The following is a 12,341-nucleotide window of genomic DNA, read 5'->3' on the forward strand; positions in this document are numbered from 1 at the left end:
TCGCTATCTCTAGTTAGAAGAAATCAACCATGTCGTGTATTCTAACGATGCAATCGATGCATGAAATAACCTTTAATCAGAGAGACTGTAAATAACTTTCTATATAATAGTTTATTATGCAGATCTTTAGTTAGAGATTTAGTTAGAGTCAAGTCACTCTAATAATACATCTGCCGAATAACTTCCATCTTCTTGTGCAATTTGATCAAACGAGCCAACCGGATTGTTTATAGTTGGAAAAGCGAATTGTGCAAAATCGAGGATAAAGACAGAGGAACTTAGTTACATCCGTATGATATGAAATACTCTTTCCGTTTAGACGATCGATCGTATTCGAGGGTAAAAGGGCGTAGAAACGCGGCATTGCGACCTAACACGAAAAAGAAAAAGAAAAAGAAAAAGCACACGCTCCTTTTCGCAGGATATTCTCCGTGAAAGGGTCGGCTCGATCATTAGCGCGAAATAACTCTGGGTATACGCGCGCGCCAATCTGTGAGAGCAGCGAGTAAATCGTGGTGCATTCTACAAAGGACTGGCTGTTATATTTAGTTTTGGCGCGGTCGTGCACTCTCGCACATTTTCGGTCTTTTTGGAAAAGTTTCCGCCACGCAACGTTCAAAATATACCTCGCGCAGAGGAGTCAGTCTCGTCTATTTTGCAGTTGGCAGAACGCGGTGCGCTCCGATCTACTCCCCTTTCTTTCCTTCCATTTCCTTCTACTTCTCTATTCCTTTTTATTCCTTTGTACCACTTTTGAATCCTTTTTTTTCTTTTTATTCTTTTCATTTCGTTTCATTTCTCCTTTTCTGAGTTTCCTGCTCTTCAAAATGTAGATCCTACATATCTGGAATATTTCGAAAACTTGCACATTTCCAACAAAACGAATTTGAATCTATCCGAATACCTCAATCACAAACAGCTCTATCTACATCCCAGTGTTAGCTTTGCAAGCAATACATTAACAAAATTGATGGCGTTGCGTAATACCCGATAAATCCGAGCGATCCGTCGCTGCGATTTCGAGAGCCCTGCGCAATTACAACGTAGCCAGCGGATCGTATCGATAATCTACAAACACTACAAACTGTAATTTCACTAATTTTTGCAGAGCACCATTCCATACATATAATCTGTGCACTAAACGATTCTTAATACGACTATGAATCGATGAAATTTTTAACTACTTTCGCTTCGAAAATTTGCTGGTACGATCGACTAGCAACTTTGTTAATGATAGCGTTAACGTATACATATACGTTCCACGTATACATAGACGACATATCGTCTACGTATACATCGTCTTTCAGACAATTCCTAAATTTTTTGTAGGAGACATCTATCATGTGGTAATATTCAAACAATAGAAAAAATTCTATCGAAATGAGATCGAGGGATCCGATCCGACGCAAGAAATTAAACAGGAAAAATTGAGTAATTAAGACGATCGTTGAATTTAGATATTTCAAAGTCTCATTACGTACGATTCGACAAAAATTTTGTCCGGATTGGAGAAAGTTCTTTGTGATTCGTCTATAAATTTCAACGAAGCCAGTACTATTCCAACGAAAAAGAAAAACACAGATGCGAGAACGTGTTGTGCTCGGCACGATTTTGATCAGCCTAAGTTAGCTCATGCTTAACTTTACTGTGATCTTTTTACATTCTGGCATTACGATATCTTAGCAAAACTGTTGCATTCCTATGTTGTTCACGCATCGGGATACGTATTGATTACTCGGCTTCTTAGAGAGATGGAAAATATGTAGGTAAGTGTAATAGGTTTAAAATTGGTTCCAAACTCGATGGAATGTAATGATCGGAATTGAAAATTTATCGGAGAAGGGGTTGGTCGAAAGCTCTTTGGTAAGTGAAAGTGATCAATTTCTGCACCTAATATTCCTAACGATGTAAAAATGAGTAACTTCTAAAACCTTTTTTGTTGCTTTTTCTTTATCTGCGTCCTTGGTCGACATTAAACGATGGTTATCCAGTTCGTTAGAGTATAAATTATTACTTACTTTATGCATGTTCGAAAATATACCCTTCCCCTCAAAAAGAAGAAAGAAAAAAAGAAAAGAAAAAAAGAAAAAGGAAAAAAAAAGAAAAAAGCAGTCGGTACCTTCGGATTTCCTCAACACTTTCATGTAAAAGGAAATTAAAGCAAAAAGTTTAAAACTTTTATGCTAAATTACAAAAGTGTATTTTTCTTTCTTTTTATATATTCATAAATAATCCAGCTACAATTTGTTTATCTTGCACGTTATCTGAACGCTATATCCATTTTATCTTGGAAGAAATAAAGCTGCTTCCTAGATAACGAAAGACAAATTGTCTTTTAATGTGTCATAATCCCAAACATAGTAAGAAAATGATATCGTTATTCATACGTATAAACGTTATAAAACCATCTGATAGTGGAAATTTATGCGTTAAAATCTCTTTATTTATATAAATAACTATGTGTTTTTAAATTATTCATAACAGCTACATATACATATTTTCATAATGTTTCGTAGTGTTTCATACTACATATGTATTTATATTCACTTTTCCAAGCGAAGAATTTCGATGCTTCACATTTTTTATGTTGTACTTTCTACAAAACTTTGTATACTACATTCTCCGGAATTCATATACATTTTACGAAATCATTATTCGGATTCCATTGCACGAAAGTTAATTTTATCACTGATTTGAGTATTTCTGTTTTAAAAAAGAAATTTATTTCCATCTGTCAACAGAGTTTTTAACCGTTCTCCCAGCTGTAATACAAAACCAACACTTACGCAGCACAGTTACAGGACACACGGTCCAAAGTGTTAAAAACGTACAATTCTGTTTTGAGGCACCACGGTGTCTTGCGCCGACACAGCACTTTAAACCATCAGCGGCTCAAGCCTAGTTGAACGTGTTAAAAGCTGGTCAAACAATGACGTCGGACAGTTACGGACTGAAAACGAGAAACAGGGAGATTAATTCCTGACAATCGTTTTATTCTACGCGCGAGGTCGCCCGTACCACAGGTAGATCGGTCTTTGTTAATATCTATCCGGCGGATCAGGTTAATGCGATTGCGAAATGCATCGATCGACGATAAAGTTTCCGTCTCCGGAACGTTTAATACGATATTTAGCGTGATTATGTTGGTTTCTGATAATTGACGACCATGGTAATTCGTAGGTTCGATCGATTTAATCCGACAAAACCTGTACGGTTTAATTCTTTCGGGCAATATCAAAATCTCGACTTGTACCTTATTCTGCATTTTACATCCTGCATCGTACAAAACTTCGCTTGATATAACACGAAACAAAAATATCTTACGGGACTTCCTATTATTGAATTTTAAACGAAAGATCCGAGAAACGTTTCCGACGTAGGAAACAGTCCACGAAAGAAACATACTATTATAATGTCGACCGTTCGAATCCGTGAGTGTACTACTTCCAAACAAGCAGGGAGCCCGTTGTGCTAAAAGAGAATAATAGGACGACGAGAAGAACGAACGCCGCGTCGCCTGAAAATATACGGCACTTTGAGGATTGACTCATGCAATAATTTATATTGCATTCTCGACTTCTCTCTTACACTTTTTTTCTATCTTTCTTCCACCGCAACGGTACGTACGCATATACGTATGCGTGAACTTTTCTCTATCTTCCTCTCTATGCACCGACTATATTTAAGTGCAACGCACCACGCTTATGAGACAGAACGTTCCTTGTGGGTTACTGTCCTCTTCTCCAACTCCCCTTCGACCGCGTAAACGTCTTTACGCCATTTATATACCGCGTACAGAGGCGTCATATGCGCGGCTACGCACGCGCACTTTCTACGCGTGAATGTGCATGGGCACCACGTTGCCTTATGATCTTTTCTACCCTTCTCTTTCGTCTTTCATCATTTTCTTCATTTTTCTCTACTTTTACTTCGTTCTCATATTTCTTTACCTATTTTATATGCGTCAATGTACACGAACATGGCGTTATCTTACGATTTTTTCTCTCTTCGACTTTTTCTTCTTTTTCTAGTTCTTTTACTTCACATTCTTCGTCATCGTCATTATCTTCTTCCTTTTCTTCATCTACGTTTACTTCTTCCGCGTGCTATTCACTTTATCCTACTTTGTTTTACTGTCACAAAACGGCAGGAATATCAAGTTCATGCATTGTTACACGACTGCCATGTAATTAGATACTAATTGCGCGATAGGCGATAAGCGTTAGACCAACTCTATGTTTTCTGATCAGAGATCGAGGAGAAGGAATAGCAGTGGAACGAATGTGGAATCTTTATGTTAATTGGATCGTTCGAGGTCATTTCTAAGAGAACGGAAGTTCTTTTGATATCACGCGAATTCGCAATTTTTGAATGGAACGAGGAGGTTTTAAGAAAGAAACATTAAGGATTGCGTAATTAGGTGATAGAGGAAGTAAGTTCTAGTTGGTAAAGTCTATAAATGCAGTAGATGTCGTAGAATTAGCGCGCTATTTAGATTCGTGTGCTTTCGTAAAAGTTCGAATGTGTTGGCAAACGCAAAGTAAAATTTCCTCGATTCTGGGTAAACGTTACTTCGCGCAACGTTTATTTCTGACACGTTTGCTGAAATCTTCGCTGCGCGAAGAAACCGCGTACAAAACGTGACATGTAAATACTTACGTGATTTACGTTGATGATTTCTGAACACAATGTAGTTAAGTTGTTTACGTTTAACTGCAACTACTATTTAATTACGGCAAGAAATAGAACTTTTACTATTTCCAGAAAAAGATTGCAAAGAAATCAGCATTAAACAAAACCCCAAAAAAAGAAAATTCTAGAAGCAATCGAATCCTCGTTGAAAAGAAATATCAAATTCCAACCTATAACTCTCAAAAGTATACCTTGGTATTTCAACGTCAAATACGATACAACTTACGGCTCTACAAGAATCTCGCAGTAGCGATAAAACGAATAAACACAACGAGCAACAGATATATGCAAGGAACGCGGACCGCACACGAGTCGAAGAATTCCAAATTGCACCATTGCCACGAATTCCATGTTTTCTACGTCAAAGCAGAAACAGGAAAAATAATACAAGTCAAGTAAATTCATCGATATATTCCTTTGTTTCTTCCTATTAATTTATTGTTATCTCGAGATTGCTTTCTTATCGATCTAAAGAAGTTTCCGGTTGGCGAATTGCCATACAGAGAAACGCTTCTCACCGCGTTACATTTTTTCCGGCGCGGTTATCAACCGTTTTTACACAGTGTCATTTTATTGGACGCACGTACACGGACATAAAATGCACGCATAGAAATGACGAAGAGCTTCACGAGAGGCGAATAAAGAAAGAAGGAGTATCTTGGATCGTAGTGTCCACATCGATATATCGACCGTCGTCGAATCCGACTGGCGAAGCTTCGAAGAAACCGGTTAAATATTTGATCGGCACGATTTTTTCAATGGGACAGAATTTAGATAGTAGGTCGAACTGAAAATGCAACACGATTGTATTTATAGATAATTGAACTTTTGTTTCGAGGTACGTAGAATTTAATTTACTTAGACGCTCCAATAAGTTACTTTTCGTGTCCATTAATTGGCTCTAATTAAATTATAAGTTTGGCAATTCGATTTGCTAAATGTTTATAATATATGTATGTACAACAAATTCGTCGCTTTGTATCCTGTTACTATCCAAGCAAACCAATTCTTTAGAAATCCAAACTATGGAATTATGCATGTGCAATCCATCGCACAGGAACAGTCTCACGCTCCGCGGAAAACACGAATACTATAGACGCGGCGTCATTGTTATCTCGTTCCATCGACGTTATGATCGTTACACATCACCCTATTCTCCTTCGAATTCATTCCGCGGAAAACCGATCGTATCGGGACCGCTCGAGAAATTACAAAAACCGATTACGAAATTTTAGCTTCCTCCGCGAGGAACCTTGCTTTTACTAATCGCGATTCTTTATTATTATTGGACCAACGGTTCGGCCCGTTCGATCTGTTCGATGCGGTGAATGCAAATATTTGTGTTCGGTCGGCTCTTTTCCGGTTTCGACACCGATGCACGTCGAGGACCTCTCAGCTTCCTGTCGCGTCTTCGATGTATTTCTAAAAATTCTCCGTCGTCCTTTAGCACGCGAGAAATCCCGGTATGTCCCGGTTATTTCAGTGCTAAATAGATCCATCAGCTGGATGATGTTACGGATAGATGAATTTTATCGAGTTAATTGCGCGACTACCATCTAATTGCGTATCGTGCCGCCGCTCGTGGCTCCGTTATCGATGAATCTCGGTTTCCCCTTGTTTGACAGATTACCTAAATGTTATAAATTTTGTCCGAAAGGCGTGTTTATAATTACATACGATTTAATGGAATCGCGCTGCATCGGAAGATAGAAGGTTTGAACAGAAACAAGAAAAAATTAGGCTTATCAATTATTTTAATAAAACTCGCGATGATGCGTTAAATAAATGAAAATTAATGTATGTAGCACCATAGAACGAATAACTGTTAATGGTCCTTAATGTTTAAAAAACTTTTTAAATGGGCTTATGAATTATACGAATAATGTATAAATAAAGGTACGGAATAGTACACATCGTAATAATTCTTCCTCGAATTTCCTAATTACTAAGAGTATGTACGCTCAGAATACCTTCGACTTCTTAATGTAGTCCATTATAGACAACGAGGAAATGTAGAGACGACAAAATTCCAAGAAAATCGCTTCAAAGAAATTGACTAGACTTGATTTCCTAGAGATATTCTCCTCACCGTCATTTGCGTAACACACAAAGTGGAACTTCTAGCGCGTTGCATCGTAGTTATATAGCATTATTAAGCTTTATCAGACAGAATTACTACCATGTTCGAATCACGGATTAAAATTGATGAATCATTGCCTGTTATGGATACAGCGTTATCTAGCAAACGCTCATTGTCTTAATTGCCTTCAAGATACAAGCGAAGTAAAAAATTATACGTTTAACTTATTTTCTAAAGAAACCCACCTTTTCTTTTTCATGCTCGGTAAATGAATGTGTTACATTATGAATGTGTTTCGTTATATTATGTTTTATCGATGTGGATAGTTACCCGTTTCTCGCTTTAGAGTAATGAAAATTTATTCTGAAAGAGAAAATTGATTCGGAAAGAGCTATAGAGTAAGTCAATATCGGTTTGAATGCGGTCAAATTTCATAAAGTTAGGAAGCACATTTTTAATTTCAAATTTCCAAAAATTCAATAAGATATATTCATTCTTTTCCATACAGAGTCCCGCAGTAACAATAAGTTTCTCAAGAATTTCATAACATCAACCCTTAACCGTGTTACCCTGAAAACTTCGTACAGTATTATTTTCCCCCAGAAAGTCAGATTCAAAATCCCACCTACACTCAACCATCCATTAGATCACATCGAAATTAGTTTGAGTCACCTTTAAGCCACCTTTACGAGTTCGAACAGGGATAGACGCCATTTACCGCAGTCAGGTACACCACCGTTAGCATCTTTAATTCGCTATTACATCCGGTAAGCGTATATAGTCTTACCTTCGGGTAAAGGATGTAGGGTCACCGCCGTTGACAAACGTCCGCTTCCCATGGAAACGAGATGCGGCGCTTCCGTTTGCACTCGCAATGCTCGTCCAGCTTCGCGCACCTCAAGACCGGCGGTTGCCATGCCTGCATCGAAAAAATACAGAAAAATTTCCGTTAAAATTAATTATTTCTATTGCGTTACGCTTTTCATGATGTTATAACTCATTTTGTAGAAGTTCAACATCGAGTAAATTAATTTCATTCAACAGGTGCTTCGACGCATTTATTTTAAACACACCTTTTCCAGAGGACATTAAAAGATTAAAAACGATTTTATCGATGTTCAAAGATGAATAAGGGAAAATTATAAACCAAAGAATTGTTTCTCTCTTTTTTTGTATAAATAGTGGGGATGACAATGGGTTTATTACGCGAGATATGCGTACAATAATTAAAATTGTATAGAAAATAAGGATAATTAGATTAATAAATTAAATTGAAACCATCAATTGTATTAGAAAAAGATCATTCTCGTGACATGTAACAAAAATTATAAAATTTCCAAATTCTTCGTACTAAATGTTTTATTGATCTAAATGTTCTACGAGAGTCGTTCAAGGCTAAAAAATGCAGTGACAATCGGTACGACGAATTCGATTTCATCGAAGACACGGGGATGAGATCGATTTACCGGCGCGAGATGAGAAAAATAAATGAAGAAGAGACGCAAGAACGAGAGGAAACCGGTCGCCGCGGGATGGTCGGAATTCTTTTTCTGTACGTCCCCTTCTTCTTCTCCTTCTTCTTCTTCTTTTTCTTTTTTCTTCCCATTCTGCTCGTCCCGGAGTCACGGGTCATGAAAAATTAGTGGGTATACACCTCGCGGAGGAGGTGCAACGTGTGCTACGAACGTGAAAAAAGGATCTTTTTCTTTTTAATGTGATCCTGATGTCTGCATAATTTCCACGTCCTGACAACAAACGATCCTGTGTAATCTGACGTTGATATTTCACGGTATAGCCATTTTCTGCTTTACGACTAAAGTTCTTTTCTATCTTTTATTTTAAATGGAAAGGTATACACTATAGAAGAATTAAAAATTATGTAATTACGTTAGTTAAAAGTGGATAGAAACTTTTTAAATGAATGTGTTGGGTCATGTGGTTAATAGTTACAGGCTGAGCATGTGTTAGAAAATGAAGAGGGGGGAGATTTGAAATGGAAAGAGAAAAATTGTGTACTACGTTCAATAATAATTCGTGCGTAATGTAAGGATATATATGTAGTTTCTGTAAATAATAATGTACAACGCCCCATAAATGCAATTAAATAGGATTAACACATTCGTTTAGAAGCACGGGGTACTTGAAATTTTTCAAGAGGGGTTTTTATCTTGTAGGCTTTCCTGATATATACTTGAAAGCTAGATCGGCGAAATGTTTGAAACATTAAAATTTTAAGAAGTAATTAGCCATACTATTAATATATGTACATATTCAAAATTTTACATTTCTGGATAACAGATTCGCTTATTTTAATATTTCAGTCATATTTAGATTAATCTGTTGCCAGTACATACTATACATATAAGTATATTAATTTTTCAATAAATAAGACAAATATATATGACGTATCTGTTTCAAAAAACGTTACATTATGTTGCTTTGTCATCGTAGAGTAATGCTCATATTTATAAGGATTTTCAGGCGAGATTAATGGAAACAAACCATGAATAAAACGACTTCCCATCTTACTTGCCGACGATTATGATTAGAGAAATTTGTTTCAACGCAAAGCTGCCAAGTTTTATGTTCACAAAGATAACCGAATTAATCGGAATTTAAATTACCGCTCAATAAAATTCAAGGATCGTAATTCAACCAGCTTAAATCTATAGTTGCATCATTATATAACAAATTGACGATCGTCGTCGATTTCTTGATATAATACATACGTCCAAAAAGGCGAAGAGAAGTACACGAAATATTTCAATATAGAATATAAATAAAAAATTAAATGAATTTTTCTCTAGATTCGTCAAAAGTGAAAAATTTCTTTTATAGATATATGTATATAGGACACGTGCTTCAACAGTAAGTCGGTACTAATTCGAGCTGAAAGGCATTATTTCCTCGTGTCAGAGTACGACAACGACAGGCAAAGTTCAATGGGACGGCCTAGCGTAATGCGCTTAATTAAAGTTGTTTCAACTCGTTAAGATCGTTCGCACGGGATGAACAACCCTATAAACGGTAGCAGTTTGTCGACAACTGGAACGACAGTTTCCATCGAGTCTTCCTCACGATGAGAATTCACGTCGTCGTTGGTCGTTATATTCCATTCGCAATTTACAACGTCCAATGAGAACTACGCTTCGTACTATTTTTTTGACAATTCTCAGAAACTGATTTACCGAGCTGTATACGTTTCCAATGTCATAAAGTCATCGCTCTTATTTTCTATCCATAATAATTTAATCTACGTAGTACTGATCTTCTTACAAATTAAATGTTTATATGTGTATCGATGTCAGATTTTCTATGTCTTTATTCGATCTATATATTAATATATTATATTTGATAAATATACTGTTTTATATTTTTTGTACCGCACGAAAAAGTAGTCTTTTATACGTTCACGTGACAAGTAACCCAATCAAATTCAAGAAAAACTATAATAGTAGATAGAGTAAATTTTCTCTAACTTTTATACAATTCGCCTTTTCATGTATAAACGTGTAAACAACGAGAAATTCAGAGGGAAGTCGGAAACACAGCTGTGCATTCCATTAAAACGTTTTTCTGCGTAGAGTCAACAGTGTACTATTTTTAATCGTCTGAGTTAATTCCTTACTATTTCCGAATAGACGGAATTCGGAAAAGAACTCTTTTAAACTTGGCTGACCTCTTTTTTCATGTAAACGAACGAATCAAGAGTTAAGAGCTACCTCCGAATTTACTTTAATACGAACCCAAACCAAAATTTCTTCACGGAAAAGGGAATAGATCTTGGAAAATAATTCGTCAAATTAATCAAGAGACACGCGATTAATTCTAAAGCTTGACTATCGTGTTTCGCGCGATTTAACGAACACTTTCGACATTAGAAATACGAACTCGCGGGAGTTCTATCTGTAAATAACAGCAACTGAAACGTGACACAGAACAAGACCGCTAGGAATAGTTATCCGTATCAAAAAAGTCTTCCACGAAATCGGGTATGCGCGTTCTTTTTCGATTACGAGTAACAAGAGGAGGAGAAGGGGAGCCAGAAAAATTCGACTGCGTCAAACAACATCAGCTTATTACATGTGCTGTTGCGTTAAAAAAATACGCTCATAAATCGTCAAAGAAAAACAAAATTGCTCTGAGCTTTAAGGCACATTCATCGCGAAGGAATGTATAATTAGTAGCATATGAAACGCGTAATTCTTTTGATGCAATAATAAACAATCGTGTCTTTATTGGTTCTACGCTAGAAATTGTCATCCAAAATCTTTTAATGATCTTTATATGTTAAACATATGGTTTTTGTCTTTTGATAGTCGAACAATTAATTAGTTAATTAATTCTTAAACAGCGAGAGTTCGAGAAACATACTAACTATCATAATCGTAAAGCACTTACTTTACGAGCCGCAATTTCCTGTCTTAATTATTATCAGGATCTAGTACAGAACAGATACCGTATAACTTCGGTTTAATGTTAAACTTTTCAAATTCCTATACGCGAAGGATACACCTGCTCGTTTGCAGGTGACTTTAGTCGAGGACAAAATTATTCCGTCATGCGAATTTGGCCTTCTTCTGTGCGAGTGCGACCCTTCTTCGAAGACGGTTATATTTCAACATTTTCAAACCTCGAAGGTTGATAATTAAATAATACCTTTTTCTTCTTGCATAAAACACCTGTTCATTTGTATGAAATAATGTTGTGGACTTGCGTAATTCTATGTATTATAAAATAATGTATTTGCTCACGAATATTTCAATTTTCTTTTTTATATTTCTTTTTATTTCAATCTTATCTCTTTTATCGTAATAGTAAAAGTATAATGCTTATTATATAAATAGTAAAATGCTTTCAATGGCATTCGAAAATTCTTACAATCTATTAAAAAAGCCAAAGAAAATTTTATTGCACAGAAACAAGAAGGATAATAAACTGATTGTAATATAGATTGAACGATACCAACGAGATGTTATACTCTATATAATTTATACTACTTCGTATCGAATTTTATAAAAGGATAGTTGAAAACATTTTGTGAATTGATAAATAAATTATAAATTAACCTTGAATCATCATGACAGTAGTGTAATATCAAATAATTAAGGAATTCCATCGGTCACTTTCTTGAATTGCACCTTAAGTTTAAATGAATTAAGTTTTCGCAGATAATGATGTAGTTATACGCTTAAATCTAGGTTGCCTCTATGAGCATAGTCTGGTGTTAACACGCTTAATAATGTCGTTTACGAGAGAAAGTAGTTTGCCAAACAGATAATTCTACAAGCAATCTTGGCAAATGTTTGGAGAATATTCTCCTCACGAAACAATAGTCAGTTTAACATTGTTATCTTCGTTCTGGCACTTTGGATGAGTATTTATATTATGGATATATTAATTATGGATGAATTCGCCTTTCCTAACTTCGAAAGATACGCATATTGACACCACATCTAAACATAAAATACTTCACGTCACCATAAATACCACACATTCAACACATGGCATGCTAATTAGCCATAATTCGACCTTCGTGCCTTTCTTAGAACGAACGCTGGGAAGCTGA

At 36.0% G+C, this 12,341-nt stretch overlaps 1 protein-coding gene across 5 annotated transcripts in view; it reads right to left on the reverse strand.

Annotated features, from left to right (window-relative positions):
- The window catches only part of LOC126918340 (pleckstrin homology-like domain family B member 1), a 59,203-nt gene that overhangs the window by 25,400 nt on the left and 21,462 nt on the right, over window positions 1–12,341 (reverse strand). Inside the window, exons 1-3 of one of the 5 annotated variants that reach the window (XM_050726129.1) lie at window positions 3,589–4,051; window positions 3,406–3,517; window positions 2,832–2,950 (exon numbers count right to left, since the gene is read on the reverse strand). Coding sequence is in view for 1 of the 5 variants with exons in the window: in XM_050726127.1 (XP_050582084.1) it covers window positions 7,560–7,689 (130 nt within the window). In the remaining 4 variants the exon portion in view is untranslated. Of the gene's footprint in view, window positions 1–2,831; window positions 2,951–3,253; window positions 3,518–3,588; window positions 4,052–7,559; window positions 7,692–12,341 lie in introns of those variants that run through there. The other 4 variants (XM_050726128.1, XM_050726131.1, XM_050726130.1 and 1 more) reach the window with 4 other exon arrangements.

The sequence above is a fragment of the Bombus affinis genome, chromosome 7 (genome assembly GCF_024516045.1).
Source record: "Bombus affinis isolate iyBomAffi1 chromosome 7, iyBomAffi1.2, whole genome shotgun sequence".
In the NCBI taxonomy this organism is placed as follows: Eukaryota; Metazoa; Arthropoda; class Insecta; order Hymenoptera; family Apidae; genus Bombus; species Bombus affinis.